Source organism: Netta rufina, assembly GCF_964035555.1.
Source record: "Netta rufina genome assembly, chromosome: 3".
Lineage (NCBI taxonomy): Eukaryota > Metazoa > Chordata > Aves > Anseriformes > Anatidae > Netta > Netta rufina.
Genome location: NC_140125.1, coordinates 121,105,881 through 121,127,465, shown reverse-complemented (window position 1 = coordinate 121,127,465; position 21,585 = coordinate 121,105,881). Strand labels below are relative to the sequence as shown.

General features: G+C 44.2%; 1 protein-coding gene across 1 annotated transcript in view; it reads right to left on the bottom strand.

Annotated features, from left to right (window-relative positions):
* Nucleotides 1–19,009, bottom strand: part of DTNB (dystrobrevin beta) — a 192,626-nt gene extending 173,617 nt beyond the window's left edge. Inside the window, exons 1-4 of the mRNA XM_084285383.1 lie at nt 18,960–19,009; nt 18,517–18,595; nt 5,201–5,268; nt 678–758 (exon numbers count right to left, since the gene is read on the bottom strand). Coding sequence (XP_084141509.1) covers nt 678–758; nt 5,201–5,267 — 148 coding nt within the window. The 5' untranslated portion in view covers nt 5,268; nt 18,517–18,595; nt 18,960–19,009. The remainder of the gene's footprint in view (nt 1–677; nt 759–5,200; nt 5,269–18,516; nt 18,596–18,959) is intronic.
* Nucleotides 19,010–21,585: the final 2,576 nt, after the last annotated feature.

The window sequence follows — 21,585 nt, the reverse complement described above, 5'->3', positions numbered from 1 at the left end:
TCCCCAGCCGTTCTCCTGCCCTCTGCCACACCAATTCCACGTCGTGGCCGTGGGGAGGAAGGAGCTACTCCTGAGTCCATTAGTCTGTCAAGATTTTTGCTTGGTCTGGTTCAACAAAGGAATAGAGCACAAAGTAGTGTCACCTACTGACCCTCAGATTAATCTTCACTTTGGTGACCTGTTTAAGGTAGAAGGACTACAGAAGAGAATAAGAAAACATACAGTGACTAGTGTGGTGTGAACTTAATTCTTTAAGGCTGCTACACTGCCTGCCACCATGGTCAAATCTGGGACACTTTCATGCTAGTGACCATCTTATACATCACCAAACTCATACCTGCATCTAGCTGTCTGCTGGCTTGTGCTACACCACGGTGGAACAGGAGCTAAAACAGCTTGAGACTGTCTGCAGACAACACTTAGGGCAACTGAAATATGTCAATCTGGCCCATAATTATAGTTTTGTTTTTTAAACATTAGAGACTAAAGCTGAAGAAACCAGAGTATCAGTCAAAAATCACTGCCTCTTTTTAATTGTACATTTAATCTCTATTTATTTTTAAGTTAACAACTACCATTGATGATTATTCTTGCTATACTTGAATTTCATATGGGTAGAATATTCAAAACCATCATGCATGAAAAATTTATGAAGATAAAGAGTAATTATAACTTACGATTACATCTTTTTTGTACAAACCGCAGTTTACAGGCTGTTCGATACGTTGAAAGTCTGATGACATCAAAATTCTGTGCCCCTAAGGATAAAAAAAAGTTTGTGTTTTTTCTTTCCTCTATGACATTCAGCTTATTTGATTACTTCAAAAATGGCATGACTGTTTCTTCACATACATCATCTTTGTCACGTACCCATGACAAAGATTTTCACGAGGTATTTCAGGAAGAAGTCATTTTCAACAGCGTATTAGAACTGAGGTAAGTGTGAGACTGATATGAGAACTCTAAAGTCCCTAAATGGAAGCAATAAATCCATCAAGTTGCAAGCGTGTAAGGAAGAGGACTGCACTGATGTTGGAAGGCATGTATACAAAAGAGAGAAGAGAAAGAAAAGGGGGGTGGATACTCCTACCACCATCTGCATTGCAGCCCCACCAGGAGAATGCTTTTCTTCTCTCAAATAGATCCAAATAAGGTAAGAAGCAGAAGAAAAAGCATAGAAGAGAGGATTCTTTCCTCACCACCAACCTCCCACTTCGAGACATTTAAAAGCACGATTATACCTTCAAACAATACCACATCACGAAAGATTTGAACGCTATAACCTATCACCAGCCTGTACCACAACTACCAGTTCCAGCCAGCACTGCAGTTACTCTGAATGTCACAAACTTGAGCAATTCCAGAAAGTTTTACATGTACTAACCCTCTGCCAAAGACCGAGCAGATCTGCTCATCTCCTGTCCTCATCAGAGGAGCTGGGGGTGCCCCAGCCCTGGCAGTGCCCAAGGCCAAGCTGGATGGGGCTGGGGGGCAGCCTGGGCTGGGGGCAGGGGTCCCTGCCCACGGTAGGGGGGTTGGAAGTTGATGATCTTTGAGGTCCCTTCCATCCCAAACCATTCTAGGGTTCTACAATCAAATAAGATGATAAATGATGCGGGGATGATAAATGATACTGGTCTAAAGTCTGGTATTGATCATTTTTAATTTGGAAGCAGCCAACAGTCTAAGGCTTGAAAATCCCATTAATCATAAACAGAAATGCCTTTAAATGGGCTCACATTTCAACAGCATTTGTGGCTATGCCCTATAATCAATGGAGTTCTAAGGTGAAGTGAAACAATCCAGTTGCACGTGGGCAGGGGTTTGGATGCACATTGATCCTGCACCTCTTGTTTTCTCACGGGAGCACATGAAAGAAAGATCTGCTGTAGTCTTTCAGGCTTCTCTCAGAAGTCACAACCTAGATGAGTACAGAACTGAGAAATGGAGAAAACTGTGACTCATACAATCTAGGCTTCTAAAAGACACTTAAAAACAACAACAACAACAAACCCACATCCTGATGAAGTAGGTATCTGGCTGCTGTATCAGGGGCGGTGCTCAAAGGTGATAACTTATTCACTCCTACAGCACTCTGAATTCAGAAACCAACTTGCAAGCACCTCATTTGAATTACCTTTGTTTGCACCCACTGACTCACAGTTGCAAATTTCAAAAATACAGTCTTCTTGCCTTTCCGGTATTTCATGACAAATTTGCAAATACAGTGTCAAAGCATCTGCTTGGCCTCGCACAGACCTGTCCTCTGTCTTGAAGCCGCCGTGAAAGGATTGTTTCTTTTTCATCACCAAGGAACGAGGTGAGAAGACTTGTAAAATCAGTGAGGACAATGACCAAGATCCCAATCCAAGGCTCCCCATGGCAGCTTGCCCAAGAGTGGCACTGGACCAGCCAGCACCTGAGGAGCATCTGCATGACAGTGAGGTGCAACAAACATTCCTGGATGATTTCACTGTACGGTCTACAGAATCTAACATCTGCTACATTTCAGGAAAGTATCTGGCCAAATAACTTAAAGTGAAGTATTCTGATTCAAGACTAGAACAAAGTAACTGATTTTGTGCTTCTTAAGCAATATCCTTACAAAACTCTCAAGTAGGGTGCCTGCGTCTACCTTTCAACAGACAGAAAGCACTGGAACAGACTAGGAGCCTTCAAAACACGCTTAGTCTAGCAGAAATATTTATTTGTCCAGTCCTTGGCTAGCCTTGAACCCTGTATCACAGGTACATGTGCAGTACAGCTTGATCAGCTTTCAGCCTCACTTCCAGCCCTTACAGCTTTGATGGCTGTTGGGACTTGGAGGCTCACCACTCCCTCTCAAGACAAATACATAAATTAAAAGGTTATTTAACAGCTATATGCAAAAACAAAAAAAAAAAGTCCATTTTCTGTCCCTCTCTTCCTGCGTCACAAGCTTCAACAAGGTCACTCTTCTAAACAACCCGAAGATAGACTAGGATGTGTTTTCGAGACAATTAAGCTCAGAATCCCAGAACAGTTGTGGCTGGAAGGGACAACTGGAGATCATTTGGTCCAACCTTCCCCCTCAAGTAGTGTCAGCTACAGAAATCTGCCCCAGACACCGTTCAGCTGTGTTCCAACCATCTGCAGGGTGGACGCTGCAGACCTCCCTGAGCAGCCTCTTCCAGGGCTCAACCACACCCAGAGTAAAACTGTTTTTCTCCTCGGATTCAGAAGGAACCTGCTGTTTTTCAGTTTGTGCCCCCTGCCTTGTATCCTGCCACAGGTCTGGATCTGTCTTCTTTACACCCTCCCGTGTGTATTCTGCAGGTGAGAAAAATGAGAACAGCCTGCACAGAGTTGTGGCCCGTTACACAGCTCCGCAAGTACTACAAAACAAGCACATCCTGGGGCAGCATGTCCAGCGTGGGTGAATGCCATCAGATCTACTTTTGTCTCCCATGAGCAGCCACCTACACACTTGCATGTTGACCTACAACAAACGATCACTGAAAGCATCGATTTTGCACATCGCAATATGAAAAGCTCATCCAGAGAGGAAAACATTTATGCATTCGCCTTCACAGAGAAATATTCCATCAAGGGACAGACAAAGCTCGAAGACCTTAGATTTCTCATCTGACATGTTAAAGATCTTTACAGAGAAAGGCTGTTCAACGTGCCCATACACCAGCACTTTCACTGATAAAAGCCAGCAAGAACCAGAGCTGCAAAAAAACAAAAAAAACGCCTTAGAACAGATCATTCTTCTGATTATTTATATATCTAGTACACAATCAGAAGAAGTCTGAATATTTTTGTTAACAATTTAGCCAAAGCTAAGAACTAGCAGGTCAGTTTCTGTTGAATAACAGCCACAAATAAGGCTGCCAGGAGAAGTCTTTGAAGACAGCACTCTAGCCAGACATTATGGGTGCTTCAGAAGAAATCTTTTGCTAAAGTAGCTATAAAGGTATCAATTTGCAAGGTCATTAGAATATCAAAGTAAGAATCAGATGACTGAGGACTGGATTAACAGGCTCTTCATCAAATTAGTGTCGAAGAAAAAACCGTATGGCCATGGGTGGTTACTAACAAGACGCCACTATCTGTAGAAACACACCTAGCTAGAAACACACTATTCCTAAGTGATGGCAAGCCGACAACACTCTGAAGATGAAAGATAAATGTGATACTCCAGAGTATCAGCCAAAGCTTTTCCACTGGCGAAGTGCTATTATCAGTTTACAAGATCCTAGTGAGATTTCACCTGGGATATCGCGTACAATTGCAGTCATCTTTGCTGAAGTAGAACTGAGCAGAGGCAGAGAAGGAGATGAGGTGTAGAGCAGGGAGACTGAAGCTTGTGCCCTCTGCTGAACAAGCCACAGAGGGATACGACTACAAACCCAAACCCAGCTGGGAAGGTGGGGAGAAACAGTGTCTGAGACAGCTCTCACATGAAAGGAAGCAGATATAAATTAGCCAATAATTAAATTGCTCTTGAAATTATAAGACACTTACAACCACGGTAAGAACGATGCTCTGGAAATCCTCCAAAAAAAATAGTAGCACTAACATACAACTTGTTTTAAGACAGACACTCATCAGCCTATATTTGGGATTACAGGATGTGCTTGCCTAACCTAGGAGTTTCATTCAGTCCCGTGTTTCAGCAGGAAAGTAAAATAATATGACGACATGCAAACATACAACCTTTTACGTCTAACTGCTCATACCTACAAAGGCTATGTCTCATTCCTTGAATCTAGATTATCTCTAGACAGGCACTTGATTTGTAGCAACAATCACAGCCTATCTTTCAGAGAATGGTCCCAAACAAAAAAACAACCCCCTGAAACCTTCAAACCGTTTCACTTCCAAGTCACACCAATGTTGTGGTGCAATTTAAGGTAAAAGATGACCTTTTTGTCATTATTTATTTTAGTAGCCGGCCACAAACCAGATTCAGAAATCACCATATACAGGAAACATGAATGTTCCCAAAAAAGAGCTCTGCATAACCTAGGAATGTGTGACTCTTTAGGCAGCTGTGACCCACCTCTTGTGCTCTCCTCCTCACCAGCACCCAGAATGATTTTCACTGGATGAGGCAGTGGTCTTGTGGAAACAAGATGTAAATGACCTGGTAAAATTCTAAAAATGAAGCTCTCGGTAAAGAATAAATGATATTATCTTCAAATTTCATACTTACTCATTTCCATGAACAGCTGTCTCTTCTCCGCCATTGTCCTCCTCCTCTTCCCACTCTCCTCAATCATTCTGAAGACAAAAATCGCAAACACTGTTTGTGCTAGAATTTGTTACAAGAGCAACTTACTGCAAACAGTATTATTTCATTCCTCAACTGAAATAGTTTGGGTATATTTGGTAAGTGAGACCAGTAGAAAGAAACAGTCATCTGTCCGTAACTACAGCATTCCACAGCAGAGAAAACTGCTTCGTGCTTTTTAACACCGTGCATACAAATACATAGCAATATTATGCAAAGTCCTAGAAAGTTCAGAGATCTTGTCTGCAAAACCCAAAGCAAGACAGACTTCTCTACAAGCAGCTGAGCCAACGACGTGCAGAGCCCTACAGATCCGCAGCTTAGGCTCTGGTTTCATCAGGAGAAGGCACGCTGCATTCCTCTCCCTTGAACTTGTAAGGATTCATTTAACTTTGACACCTCCAGCCCAAAACAAAGTCCTCACAGTCTTAGGAAAACAGGTTAAAGACACAACATCAGAATAGTGCAACTTACACCACAAGGTAAGGAGGCACAGGACAATTTAGGACCTCCTACAGCTTACTTTGTTCTATAGCCCTAAAAGACAAATACTGAACTTCAATCAACTGCGGCATGAAAATAAGTGACTAAATTAAGCATTGGTGCAAATTTTCACTCAAAATTACTACATTATTCTTTCGTTACCCGATTCACCAACTATTTAAATGTTTTTAAAATGAATATATATACGCATATATGCATCTATATATATGAATAAATAAATACAAGAAAACACCAATCATTCTACAATCACACCAGAATCCAGCTCTTAGGGAGATCGCCAGCTCATCCTCGTGCAGCATGGCAGGACAGATTTCATTAGGCTTAAATGTCAACCGAGGAACAGAAAGTCGCATCTTGGCACTTAATACACACTCCCTGATTAACAGCTTCCCTCAGTAGTCCTCCAATGCCTGTTAATTATTTTCCAATAAAGATCTCAGCATATATTCGCCTTGGAAGCCACCAAAACCTTTACCCTTACCAGTTCATAAAATGAAAATAGCTGCTTGGTTGTGTAATGTAACCTGCAATACACTACTTTGTTATGTTTCTGACTTGAGAAAAATCACAGGCTCAACCTATGTGTTCCTGGTTTTTTGTTTGCTTTCAAGGAAAAAAAAACAACAAAACACAATGGCCTTTTTTCGTACATGTAAGAGTTCCATTTTCAGACTCCTCTCAATAAATTCATGTCATTAAGTTAAACAGGCATCTGCAAAATCAGCGTCTTGTCTTCTCAACCAAGGCTCTTCGCCACGCGTTCCAAAAGCCAAACTCCAGGAAACGGTGCCTATGGGATTCATTGTGTTCACCCACATATTCCTGCTACCCTCACACGCTGCCCCAAGCCTAAGAGCAGTTTTTCAGTACTAATATCCCTTTACTTCCTCGTCCCATGAAATACGCGCATCATCTTGAAGGCCAGCGACTGCACCAGTAAGCAGCTCTCTCTCAAGCGCTAGCACCTCTCTAAATTCCACAACAGATGGACTCCGAGGGGTGGATTAATTACTTGGGCTTTTAAACTGTTTTTAGTGAAGACTATTTTATGAAGACATAAGGCACAATACCACTTGAATCTTCTGCAAGAGCAAAAAACCATCACGATACCGTTAACATCTGCCAGTCCTTGGGCTAAGGCTGCACGTTGCATTGAGTGCTGCAATTAATTGTGGTGCTGTTTGGTAGCGTGTACACATGAAGCCATGACATTTCCGTAATACCAACCCTGCAGAGGCTGCATTGCTTTGCACTTATCAGGATATGTTTGTTTTTTTTTATTTTTTTACGAGGTCATTCAGGCTGCATCAACCACGGCTACGGAACAGTGCCCTACGTAATTCACACCCAGATTAGTGATGCTGACCAGGACGCACGCTTTTAAAGGAGCTAGCACTATCCCTTATTCTCTCTGCAAAGCAAAAGTGTCTCATCTGCCCAGTGATGCCCTTGAAATGGGACGTGAACAAGCAAACTGGCCTCTCCACGCTCAGAATGTGCTCAAATAAACATTAACTATGATTAACACAGCCCGACTGACCACAGCTCAGGAACTAATCATGTGCAGATTTTTCAGATGTGGTCGAAACGTGGTCAATGCAACTTGACCACGTAATTCTGTAATAATTCTAAACATCTGGTCCATGGAACCGTTCTCATTCTGTCACAGAACTTTGGCTTTTGACCCGAAGCCTTCCGGAACAGTAACCCTGATCAACTTGTTGGACGGCAGTAACAGAAAATCCAGATAAAATGATTAAAGGGGCTTGGATGAAGAAACATACTTGGTCACACTTAAAAGCGTTAATCATATTATTACTGTTCTAATGAGAAAATAAAAGCTTCCAATAGGGCCAAAGCCAGCTTGCCAAAGCAGTGTCGTGTCTCCAAGAGGAGCCCAAAGCAGATGCCCAGAGAAGAACACGAGAAGAACCAGGGGTGCTTCCAACTCCAACTGCTCTGTGATGGAACTGGAAAAGCCTAGGGCAGGAAAGCACAGAGGAACAAGAAGTAAAGACAAAGCTGAGGGTTGCAGCTCTGCACAGGACTAGTTGGAACGGCCGGGAGCAGCAAGGCATTACACGTGCGGTAGTGTTTGATGTGAACCAGCTGAAAGATGAGGGGTGAGGATCACAACTGCTACAGGCAGCAGAAAAAAACAGCTCTTCCAAAATACACTTAACTCAGAATTTAAGTTTTACTGTAACAATGGAATATAACAAAAGGCATGTGACCTGTTGCTGTTCACACGTCTGCTGATGCTTCCTGAAGGTGTCAACTGCTACAAAAGTTGGAAGTTCCAGATGAAAAGCCATGCAGGAATCAACACTGATTCGGAAAATTAAATCAGGAAGGAATTTCATATTAAAACTACCCTGCACGTTAATCAGACCTTTATAAGAACAATGCTGAATATATCATAGCACATGTGTCAAAGGAGAAAGACCACTCTCCGCGTAATTTTACATGCCTCTATACTGGACAATAAAATAGCAAACAAAATCCAACTACTAACGGAGTCCTCCTAAACTTCCCAATCATCAGCCTGCATTCTTCATGATTTCCTTCAGCAGACACCTCGTTCACCCTCTGGTCATTATCATTTGTGATGTTTAGGACTGTGAGAGAACAGAGTTAACCTGGGAACAGTGAGACCCCAAGGAACATACCTCTGACTCTTCAGCTGGATTTCTCTTCTGGGCAAGAACGTAACCTTGCTCTTACAGAAGAGAGGGGTCCTTCTCACCTCCACTTCATACTGACACATTCTTAACAGTAAGACAATGCATCAGTCTGGTTTTGTTTTGCTATCCCTTTCCTCACCCCAGTGTTTTCCAAGTTAAACATCTGTATTCTGCGAGATGAAACCAACCTGTGGGTCTTTTCCTGCTTGCTGCTAATGAGACCCAGAAGACATGGTCACATTATTGCTATTCTCACAAAATGCCCCGTTTGTCCTTTAACTAAAAAGCAGTCTGGGCAGATAACCTGCTCTGCTTCTGGTCACGGTGATGTGACAGTGAGTCTCCACGATCTGTCCTGGATAATTTCCGTAGGTATTTCTTCCTCAGAAGCTGCTCTGTAACCTTGAGCAATCTGGAGAGGACACGTGCATTATGACAGCCCTCATTTCAGGTAAGGACTAAGAGGATGTTCAACCACTGCCTTTTTTCCTTAGAGGCTGCTAAGACCAACTTCAGTTGAATTTGCATGCCAGAGCCAATCCTTCTGGCTGGATGTGTCCCAAAGTTTCAAGGATTCTGAGAAGCATGGAGAGCTGGAAGTAAAAGCATGTTCTACAGGTTCTGGTCTTCACATCAGTCCTGGCTCTGATAGCACGGGCTAAATTTACACTATCTACCAAAGGTGGAGGACTTGAAAGGCAGAACTTCCAAGAGAGCGCACAGATGCTCTGTTGAAGTCTGACTCAGAGTTTTCTCCCTGCAATAGCAGCACAGTGCTTGAATTTCAAGTGAGTGTGGTGCTGCTTCCACAGCATACAGCTCTGCTTTACGTCAGGAGGCAGAAACCTTGTTAAAGGAAACACAAAATCAGTAAGACGAACCCATTACTGGCAAAGAGCTTATCTTTTATCTGCCAGATAAGTTGGCAGAGGTGCTAATACTGAGGTCTAAAAGTCTTAACAGGCATGTATGCGGGAGTTGAAACCAGAAAGGAAGGTGTTGAAGTTCCTGCTGAAGCCAGCATCTGACGCTGTGGGTCGCATTTACTGATTTAACTTCAGAGATAGTGAGAGCAAACCGCAACCTGCTCCAGTTTCAGCTCGTGCTGTCATCAGGCATGTGCTCAGCTGACGTCTCCAGGCATTCAGAGTAGAGGCAGAGGCTGTCAGAAATTACTGAGGCGTAGTATTATAATATTTATTATTTTTTTTTATTACAACAGAAAGAGTTGTACTAAGACCTATGGAAGGATTAGTTCAAGTTGCCTATTATTTACATTTATAATGTTGAGAATTAGCGGGAAGTATGTGCACTAAAGTACAATATTCACTAATGAAACCACTTATGTTTATACATGATTCTTCTTGAATATTCTAAAAAACAAACAAACAAACAAACAAAAAAAACATTCAATGCAATCACTTATTTGTATATACTCATTGCAAAAAAAAAAAAAAAAAGTAAGAACAAAACAAGTACCTTACTAAAATATCGTGTAGGATGTTTTGTGCAGACCTTCAAAAAGAGTTCTCTTTTATCCATTCATCTCTTCCCTCTTTCAATAATACTGATTGCCTCATGAATTACCTCTATGACAAAGTTAGTATGAAAGATAACAAATTCCATACTGATAAAGCTGGGAACTGCTACTGTTACTGCCACTATCTGATCAATCTTCAGTAGAAAAGTAAATCCAAACATTTCTGTTATTCTTTTTTTTCCCCCTTTTCTTGTTTATATTCCATTCTTCTATTCCGCAGTTCTCCCTTTTCTTTACCTTTAAAAATTCTCTCCCACTCCTACAATGCACGCGTGCATTACGTTTTTATATCTGGCTGGATAAAAACTAATGATATAAATAAAAAAGTGAAACCTAACAACAGTTTTTCTCCTCTATTTGCCTTCACAGGTCCAGCCTCTGATGACACTAGTGTACGTTTCTGTGGTTCTGGATCACGCTCACAGCTTCAGCACAACACCGAGTGCCAGCAAGCCCCATCAGGAGGGCGTTAGGCCAATACTACAGGACCTGTTTTAAGAGGTTTCGCTCTTCTTGGAGCTCATCAGCTGTAGGTAACGGCCTAAACAACATTTTTTTTCTTTCCAGATCAGTGGGAGGAAGACTGCATAGTTGATTCAGCTAAGGCAGCAGCCCTGGCTCTTGCGCTAGCTACAGCCACATGTTGTTCCCCCCAGCCCCTCTCACACACATCTCCCACCCCGTTATGACTGCAGACTGCAAGCTGCCATCCTGGTTCCACATCCCCACCTTCAGTGTCTCCTCGCTGCTTCTTGATTACTCTAATTTACTGACTAAATCAATCAGTGTCTTAGCTAGAGAGGTCTGGTGGCTATTTTCTTGTTGTTTGTTGCTTTCTTTTTTTTTTTTTTTTGGTGGGGGAAGAGTCTTCAAATACTTGATTTTTTTTTTTTTTTTTAATCTTGTATTTCCACCTGTAAGACAACCTCTCCTAAAGAAAATTTTATGATTTGGTAACTGTTTTTTTCCAGGCATTGTTTATAATGAAATGCATCCTCATCAGCTAAGCAGGAGAACAGAGAAATACAAGTTTATTTATGAATTATTAAATTTGAGTTTGTTCACATTCCTGATGTTACCTTTTACTAGCAGAAATAATATTTGATATCACTGCTAGGAAGACTGCAGTCGCTATGAGAGGATAAAATCATATTTATCCTTATTTATGTTCAGTAAAATTTGTAATTAAGAAAATCAGAATACCACACTGGGATGTATGTTGATCTAAATGTGCTAGATACACAGTGAAACAAGTTTAATAATTTTCTGTCAATTTTCTAATTAGAAGGAATCCACCTTCACTGGTGCTATAAAGAAGAGTTTACATCCCCTGTCAGTTCCTTTAGTTTTGAAGATTTTAACAAACCTGTCACTGAGCTGAAGATATTGAATAAAAAACTAGGGCATATCTGTGCTTGCAGAAAGAAGTTATTGCTGTCACATCTGCTTTAGGACTTCATTCGTTTTGGGCTTCTAAATTTCGACGGCTTCAATCTTCATTTGATTTGAATAATTTTAAATAGTTTGGTTTTGTTAAAGTCTAAAAATGAATTTATTTATAATACAGAGGAGCCTGTATTTACTTACCCTAGGCTGACCTCAGTAAAACAATACTGAAGTATTTTTTCCTCTTTGCTTTACTAAGACTTTGAACCAGAAACCAAAGATTGATCATTCCTTCACCTCTTGCTGTCCATCTGCACACCTGCTGTTGTCCTACTTTTTTGCTCATTTCTTCATTTTTCATTCAGACTGGTTTTATAGTCTGACCTCACTTTAATCAGCAAGCATGAATATATGCAATGATCAGAAGTATTCTTTCATTCCACTACGCCTGTCATGAGGAAAATGGAAGAGATGTAGAAGTTATTTCAAGGGGGTATATTTAACACATTTGGATCAAAACCCAGGGAGGAAAAAAAAAGACAAATTGCTTATGCCAACAGACCAAAACCATCAGCTTTTTAAAGTGTATTTTAAACTTTCTGATAATTATTCTACTTTAACTGAGATTTCAAATGCTGCTCCCATCACTGAACAGAGTTCATTAAAACCATCAATAATTGCGCACAAAACTATTAAAAATACTTTAAATGTTGCTTCAGTTTCTACAGGAACATGAGTAACAGAACATCTTTGAAAAATGGTACGTAACTTCTCGTCCCTAGTTTCCTAACAGAAAGCTCAAATGCTTGCCAAAGATCTTCACAAGTCAGAGCTGGCTCCAGTCTAGGAGGGTGTAAGTAAAAAAAAAGAAAAACAAATAAAAAACCACTGGATTAAGACCAAACTCATATTGCATTTCATTGCAAACAAACTTACAGATCAATGGGGTTGTTTGTTTGTTTAAAAAAATAAAATAAATAAATAATAATAAAAAAATGCAGCAGATCAAAACCCATGCACATACCATACAGTGCATTTCCTTTAAATTAATGGGCAATCAAGTTTGGAGGAAAAATCAGTGCTAAGAAATAAACACCTCCCTACTCCATGTCTTGCCACTTCTGTTTAAGCTGTTAAGATTTTTGAGGCATAAAATGCCATCTGCTTTGTTTGTACAGCACATAGCGTGCAGCAACACGCTCAGCTGCTCCTCAGGGCTTTAATTCACGACCACAGCACCGGTCTGAGTCCCGGCCTGAGACCAGCAAGCTCATCTTCCCAATTAGGAAGAAATTCATAAACAGAGATTCTACTAGATCCAAGTTAAAGATGGAACACAAAAATGTTTAATCGTGGATTTCCTTCCAAAGTTGGATACTATTTTAAAAAGCATCTCTGGATTACCTTAAGACAAAATACAAAAAACTCCCATCCGGGTAGAGTTCCAGTCCATCTGAGTCACCGCAGCATTTAAGCAGTACAACACTTCAGCTTAAGTGTGTAACTGCTGTTCCAGGCATTGCACAAATAGAGCAATCCTGCCCCAAAGACCTCACAGGGCCAGTGCAAGGCCAGAGACTGGCTGATGAGGCGAGCAGTAAGCGTGGAACATCAGTTGCCTACACACTGCACAGTTTTTGAGTTAAAGTTTTTGAAGCTGCAAAAGCAAAGAAAGCTTTAAGAGAACATGAGGCAGATTACAGGCATGTATCCATACACGTGCAGTTCTAGTAAAAGGGCATCCTTAAGCACAAGGAACAGGAAAACCACAGGCTGTTAAGGACAACACTGCATGTTGAAGCATGCATTGTACAGTCAAATCCGTTTTCCAGCAAGTTAAAGGAAGTGTACACGGATGTTGGGCTCAAGGAGCCCAGAATACAAAAATGCTCTTCTTTAACCACCAGAGATCACGCGTATTCTTCTTTATTGCCAGAAAGCCTGAGGAACAAAAATGATTTCTACAACTCGCCCTGTTATTTTGAGGGTTGAGTTCAAAGTGACACCTATATAGACTTACTGTGAGCCCACAAACAAAAATGAATTGAGCAGCTAAAATGGTTTCCTCAGAATAAAGCACTGCTAACGCTGGGTAAGATAAATTAAATATTACCCCATGATTTTCAAGCAGTAGGAAGTTAGAAGTACCCTAATCAATAGTTTAACTCTCTCTCAGGAAGGGAAGATGTCTTCTTTGTACCACTGGAGGGGATTTGTGCAGCCTGTGCTTCCTGGCTTTCCCAGCCTGACCCCTACAAGCCCCTGCTAACCTGCACGGCTTCCCAGAACTGCTTACTAGAGCATGAGAGAAGCCTGAAATTGCCTCTTCATGAAAATGAAATATTTATTAGGAAATGTTTTCAGTTACATTTTGCCCTTTTCTCCCCACCTAGAGAAGTGGAACGAGCACGAGGAGTAACGAATGCAGCACCAGCAGGATAACACACACAGGAGGCACTGACCGAAGGCAAACTAACCCTGTTCTCCAGCTCGCTGGGTGAGACCACGAACGCCGCTCTCCTCCCAGCCCATCCCCATCAGAAGGTAACACCACTTGCAGTACGTCACCACCTCCACTCTCCTATTGCCTGCTCTCACCTTCACCAGTCAGCGCAGTAACTCGTCAGAGACCTTCCTGCCCCGTGCTCCAGATTAAAAGTTTCAGCCCATAAGGAGAAGGTCCCAAACTGCTCCTTCGGTGCACCTGTAGAGATGGTCGATTCCAGTCAACAGGCAGTGACAAACACCTGGAAACGGGCTATTTTTGGTACCACAACTGGATTATGGAAAAAAAGCTTATCCAAGGTTTCACTCTTTACATAATGATTGTTTTATCTCCTGCATTAATTTAGCCTGCAAAGATATCCTTGTTAACCCCATGAAGCTACAAAGTTGTCTTTATCTGTTAAACAAGTGTTACAGGTCATTAAGAAATTATCAGAGATGAATGTAAATTTCTGGTACCACACTGACTATAAAGGAGTATCTGCCATTTGTCACGGTCAACAGGAAAATGAACATATTTATAGTACCACATATAAGAAAACCTGTTTTTTTTCTTAAGTGTCAGAAGCGCCTGGCACCTACTTTGGTCTAAAAATATTGGCTGTCCCCAAACTAGTTGTCAAAACCATCAGTGCCTCCCTACTGCCTCATTATGTCTTTGATGTGATCGTTCTACTGAAAAAAAAAAACTGTAATTAAAAGACAAGATTCTATAAGCACTGCAAAGTGTTACACAAACAAACAAACTCAAGGACTGCTGTTGTGCCTGTTACATGGCACTCTGCCTGCCCCAGAAACACCCACCTCCTGCACTCAACCCCACCACAACCTTCACACCCCGGCAGCTCCATTCAGCACTCCCTGTTGGGCCTCTCAAGATATGCAGGCTTGCTCAAATTCCACGTTATTTTAAAAATAAATAGTTTTTTAGCCACATACATTAGGTGACCAGGACGAGAAACATTTTAATGTGCATACTTCACAGCACATCTGCTTCCACATACTTTGCTGTCCGCTCTGCTACACACCTGCAGGTTCACAGTATGTTAACTGCTGTTGCTGCCCAGCCAAGTTTTAACATTTACTGCTGCCTGAGGTTTCTCCTCATAGTCTATTCAGGTGTTAAAAGTTGACCCCCATGCATTAAGCCAGAATACACTGGAGCAGAACTGGAGACTTCCCTTGCTTCCCTGCCTCCATCCAACTCCTCACGTAGACTATATTCAAGAATTTCCTTCTAGAATTTTTGGTCCTTAATATTCAGCACTATGTGCTCTTCTATTTCTGCTCTGACGTACGTGTCTGTAACATGCAAAAGAACTGTTAGATCCTGTTTCAATCACCTATGATTCAACATCCCCAGAATCTGACCAACTTTGAACAGAAATGAAGATTCTTCTTTAAGAAAGGAGGAATAAAATAAGGCAAGTAAAACTCTACGTCACCAACATTTCTTACCCCTCACTTCTAAAAAACTAAGAGCTTTTATCTCTCAGCTATGTCACTGTTTCTGTTTTGGAAAATATAAGATAGGGACTAAGCTTCCCCCCGTTCGCTTTATGACAAACCTCCTTCATCCCTCCACCTCATAAATGAAATAAAAAGCAGCACTTGAAAGCAGCAAGACAGATAAAGACTTAAAAAAAATGTTGCATTCACAGTCAATGCTTACAGTATAGCTGGTATAACTTCAAGTGTTTCATAACTACAGCACACATTGCATATGTATATCTCAATTTCAAAAAGTTTAAGTATCTGCTATTGTAATTCCACTCGTTTTCAAACAGATAAAATTGGCCAAATAAAATTCCACAACTGATACTGCATTCTAAAGTCTCTTACTATGCCTTCCATATTTAGGTCACCTAAAATCTTCCTTGGTGTAAGTATTCTTTTATAGATCTGTATTACTTCAGCACAGCTGAGAAGTTAGAATACTTTTGTTCTTTCTGGTAAGCCTTGAAAGTCCACGGGACTGGAAAATATCCATGAAACTATTTAAGTTTAGCCACAGTTTATCAGTAGAAACCTGTTTAAACACTACATCAAACACGCTGTACAATCATGGTTTCTTTTCCTTAGCGCTCCAGGAAAAAAAAATGAAATATTAACTTAATACAAATGTTACGAACTCAAATCCTTATCACCAAATAGCATAATCCTGAAACCACAGAGATGATAAAAAAATTAGCAGCGATAATAGCAGGAGAACCAGGCTGTGCTCAGAGTGGAAGTCTGAGAACCAGCCCTCCGTGCCTACAGGGAAGTAGCCCCCGTTTCTATTCGGTGATCACAATGGCACAGACACGGCAGCCTGTAGTAAGAGAACTACAGAATCACAGAACCATTCTGGATGGAAAAGACCCCTAGAAAAGATCATTTAGTCCAACCTGTAACCTAATACTCAAGTCCATTCTACTTTGTTCTATATCTACACGTTTCTTGAAGACCTCCAGGGACGGTGACTCAACCACTTCCCTGGGCGACTTGTTCCCGTGCTGCACAACCTCTGCAGTGAAGGAACTTCCCCTAATACCCAACCTAAATTAGTTACCTTTCCTTTTAAAAGTTATAGGGAATTATATGCAAGGAGCTTTACTAGAAAAGCATCATTTAGGTCCCAGAAAAGCTTGTAAATGACCAGCTGCATGAAGGCAGACTCTCTGAGGTACACAGACTGAACGTACTGCGCCCACGTGCACCGTGGTTCATGTGTAATGATGCCAACTGCTCCTCAAGCCATTGGTTTACACTTCAAGACTTGACACTCTCTCCCTTTCCAAAAGCTGTCAATATACTTCCACAACATGCAGCACGTAACGGAAGACCATAGTTAGCAGAAATTCTAAGTTGGTACTCGTAATGCCACCCTGAGGTCCTAAGTGGGTAATATAATTAAAAAGCATAATTTTTCAATGTTTATCAACTCTTCATGATACTGCAAAAGCCCTTCTTTTTGCATCACGGCTTCTTCATAAGTTTTCTATACCATTCAGCACTTAACGTTAATTTCTATCATTATTGAAATGTTTACACTCTGTGATAAATGAGAAGTCTGAACACACTGGCTGCAGCACAGACAATATACAAGGAGTTCACCGTTCTAACACCCTACAGCCTAAGGCAGGAGACAGCCCGCTGCAAATGAACAGTTTGAGATGATGCTGACCTGCCCACAGCAGCCTAGATGCAATCGTGGCTTCTGTATTCCCTGCAAAGAACTTTAATGGACATCGGTAAATGGGGGCCACACGGTTCTTACACAGAGACCTGCTGGGTCTGTCCTCCTGACTGTGAGATCACAACAAGCAGGTGACAAAACCTGGCAAAAAAAGTCCCAAGCACCTGGAAAGGAAGTTCCCTTCCTGGTCATGAAGGAGAGCTCAGCTGCAGACTGGGAGTATATCATCGAGCAGCCACACAACGAAGACAAAAGTCCTGCGTATGACAAGAAGCAGACACCCAAGGAAGATTTAAATGGGGCAACACAGCCAAAGCAACGACCCAACCACCTGGGAAAGCTGGCTCTGGAGCAGCACCCTGGACAGGTGAAAGTACAGCAAGACTTCAAGGGTCACAGAAAGGATTTTGCTCATGACATGAGCCGAACAGTCTGGAAAATAACTTCGGGCAGACTGCAGCACAGACCATGGATTGCCTCTGCAAAATACTCGTTCTGATGAGAGGTCACTGCTTGAACTGCGCTACCCTGCCTATAGTGATTAGCTCTCCTCTTTCCAGCTTCCCTTAAAAGGAAGGCTTGTCAGTAACATTTCGCCCTTTTATCCAAATTCTCTGCTCATCTAAAATATCCTTTCGAAAAGAGGAAACAGAAAACAGTTGTCTTAAACTGCTGCTTTTAGGTTACCTCCATTTCTTCAAGTGCACTTTATAATATCATTTAGCAATATAGGACCACATACACTTCCCAAGAAAATAAAAGAGTAAAATAAAACACAATTATTCAGGCCAATTTCTCAAATTTTGCAACCTGTATTGAGGATTTGATCTTTTTGAACCAGGCACATAGAATGCTTTGCCTGAGCAGCCGCAACAGACGGCGCCTCAGAACGTGGAAGCTCACACAGTACAGTGTCAATTTCAGGAACCTGAATAAGAAACGAAAACTGAAAGTTCAAAATACTTTTAAAGGGCAGCAACGCACAGCTATTGAGCAAACTCTTAACAGCTCAGATGCTATCAGACGTGCCTCCTCCAGCAGCACAGACACAGCTCTCAAAGTACACTTGTGCCACCCAGACCATCCTGGGCAGCTCACCAGTCCCCTCTGAAAGGCGAAGGCACTGCTACGCTGGTGTTCTCCATACTACAGAGATTCTCCTAGGTCTTCACAGAACATTTATTAAGTTTCATCTTCCCCAGCTATGGGATCCGTTGCACAAGCAACGTAACTGCCTTTTTGTTTAAACCACAGCATAGCATCTCATATGGAAACATTCACGCATGTCAGTGACCCCTCAGAAACCCCTCATTCACACCAGAAGCCTGTCATAAGTGAAAAACTTTGGTATTTTTGAGTGTGAATGAGCAGGCACCACAGCTACCTCACATCAGGTTCTGTGCTCGATGCCGTAGGTCAGCCCCGACCCGTCACACACCTGAGTTACGTGGAGAAGTCTCTCAGGGCAACTCTCGCTTTCCTGGGCTCAGCTCCTTCTTCGAACATTTACGGACAACCTAAAAAAAAAAAAAAAAAAAAAAAAAAAAAAAAAAAAAAAAGAAAGTTCTGTGAAAAAGTCAGGCTTTTTTTCAACACTCAACTTCTTCACAAAGCCAGGAGTCACCAACCCAGCCGCTGACGGTCCGGACCCCCCTGAGGTGAAGCCGTTGGCGGCCCAAACGCACCCGCGGAGCCTCCGCACCCCCCCGACCCCCAGCAGGACCCACACGGACCCCCCAGCTCCAGCCCTGAGCAGGAAAAACCGAGCTCCCCTGCACCGCCGGGCCTGAGGCGAGGGTCCCGGGGGGCTCCGGGGGCTGCGGCCGGCCCCGGGCAGGGCTCGGGCCCCGCTCCCCGCCCCCCCCCCGGCCCCTCACGCACCTCCCGGGGCCGCCCGCCCGCCTCAGCCTCCCCGCTCCAGCGCTCCCCGGCCGCCGCGCGGCGCCCAGCCAATCGCGGCACGCCTCCGCAGGGCCGCGCGCGCCGCCGCCAATCGCAGCCCGCGCCCTCCTCCCCCTCCGCCAATCGGAGGGCAGGTCCGCAAGCCCCGCCCCACTCCCTCTACCGCGAAACGCCGGCCGGGAGCCAATCAGGAGGCGGGACGCCGCGCCGGCGGCGGACGTGCGTGCGCTCGCCCCGCGCGTCCCCCACCTGCCCCTCAGCCAATCAGGTGCCGGGGCTGCGCGCGCCCGCCGCGGGCTCGCGGAGCGGCTGCTTTGAGCGGCCCCGCGGGGCGCAGCGACCCCGCGCATGCGCAGTGTGTGTGTGGGGGGGGGGCGGTCAGTGCAGTCAGTCAGGCGGGTGGGCGGTGACGGGGCGGCAGGGCCCCGGCCGCTCTTGTCACGGAGCCACCGAGCGCCGGGGCTGGCGGGGGGCTCTGGGGGTCTCTGGTTCCCCTCGGGATCCCCTCTCCAGGCTGCCCGGCCCCCGGCCTCGTGCTGCGGCTGCTCCAGGCCCCTCAGCACCTCCGCAGCCCCCCTGGATGAGCCCCAGCAGCTCCGTGTGCCCCTGGGGCTGGGGAGCCCACAGCTGGGCACAGTGCTCCAGTGCTGCCCAGTTTAGCCCAGTACAGCCCACTGCAGCCCCACTTAGGCCTGTGCAGCCCAACCCAGTATAACAGGTCCAATTTAGCCCAGTGCAGCCCAATTTAGCCCCATGCAGTCCAGTTTAACCCAGTTTAGCCTAGTTTACCCCATTGGAACCCAGTTTAGCTCAACTTAGCCCAGTGCAGCCCAGCACAGTGCCAATTAGCCCAGTTTAGCCCCGTGTTGCCCGTTTGAACCAGCAGAGCCCAGTTTAGCACATTTTTTGCTCAGTACAGCCCACTGCAGCCCAATTTAGGGCTGAGCAGCCCAGCCCAGTATAACAGGTCCAATTTAGCCCAGTGCAGCCCAGTTTAACCCAGTGAAGCATATTTAGAATCATCTAGGTTGGAAGAGCCCTCCAAGATCAACCAGACCAATCTCTGAGCTAACACTACCAACTCCTCCACTAAACCATATCACTAAGCTCTGTTGCCAGGGTTGGCAGGGAGCTCTGGAGATCCCTAGCCCACCCCTGCCCAGCAGGGTCACCCCGAGATCCCAGGGGTTTGGGTATCCCCAGAGGAGGCTGCACAGCCTTTGGGGCAGCCTGGCCCAGCTCTGTCACCTCACAGCACACAGCAGCCCCCTCACATTCACGGCAGCGCGTGCAGCCTCCCTCCCGCTGCTCAGCCTCCCAGCGTGGAAATGCCACGGCGCCTTCTGCAAAATGTTCTTTCTCTGTGCCTGCGGGAAAGGAACAGGAGTCTTGGTGCGCGGCGAGGAGGGACCGCTAACATTGCATGCGTGGGAGGGAAATACTCGGTCACGACGGGATAAAAAGATGAGAGAAAACAGCACCGCGTAGACATTCTAGCTGGTGCTGCGTTAATGTTTATTGTGAGCTATATATGTGCACGATAGTACATGTGTTTTTTTCCTGAATCCTGGAGTTAGGCCCGCTGGCAGCAGTGGAACCAGATCGGGCAGAGGAGATACGAAGGGTTGTTTCTGCTGGCTGCATCTACGCTGGTAAATTAGGTAGCAGCAGGATATAGGCATTGGCACTGGAATGTGATTGTACTGTTAACTGCTGGAACAGTTACGGGACCAATATATTTTGGCGTACATCTAAGCTTCAGACCAATCAGTACTGTCCCAAACAACTTCCAGGCAATTCTGGCAATCCTGCAAGGGGTAGGGGCCATTCCAGGTAGGCATTTGGGATAGAATCACCTTTTTGCAGCCTGCAGGCTTTCAGTTCTGTGCCGTGTGCTCTCACACCAGTGAACAACCTTTGGGTGTTGGTGTAGAAGCAGCTGCTGAATTCATTTGATACAGAAAGGCTTACCTGAGGCTTTTTGCAGGGTGTGCAGTGCAGCGATTGTAATCTTCCCTTGCATCACAGGTGTTCCAGTGCCTTCATTTGTCTTTGTGGCTTTTCACTGGACTGACTCCAGTAAGTCTCTCTTGTACTGGGGAACCCAGAGCTGAACACAGTATGCCAGCAGTGATCTCACTGGTGCAGACAAGAGGGAAAGGATTGCCTCCCCGAGGCTGCTGGTGACACTGCTTAATGAATCCCAGGATGGTGCTGACCTTCTTTGCCTTGAGAGCACGTTGCTGGCCACCAGTCCTTTGCCAGCTTGTTTTCTAGCCAGTTGTCCACCAGTTTGTACTGGTATGTGGAGTTGTTCACAGTGCAGGACTTGGCATTCCCCTTGAACTTGAAGAGGTTCTGCCCTGCCCATCTCCAGCCTTTTGAGGCCCCTCTAAACTGCATCACAACCATCTGAGGATCAACCACTCCTTCCAGCTTTGTATCCACTGCAAACTTGCTGAGGGATTTCACTGTCCTATCATCTAGATGGTTAATGAAGGTGATAAACATCTGGACCCTGTCTAAGCCCCTGGGAACACCCCTAGTGACTGGTCCCCAGCCAGACTTGGGGCACTGACCATTACCCGTTGAGCCAGCACTCAGT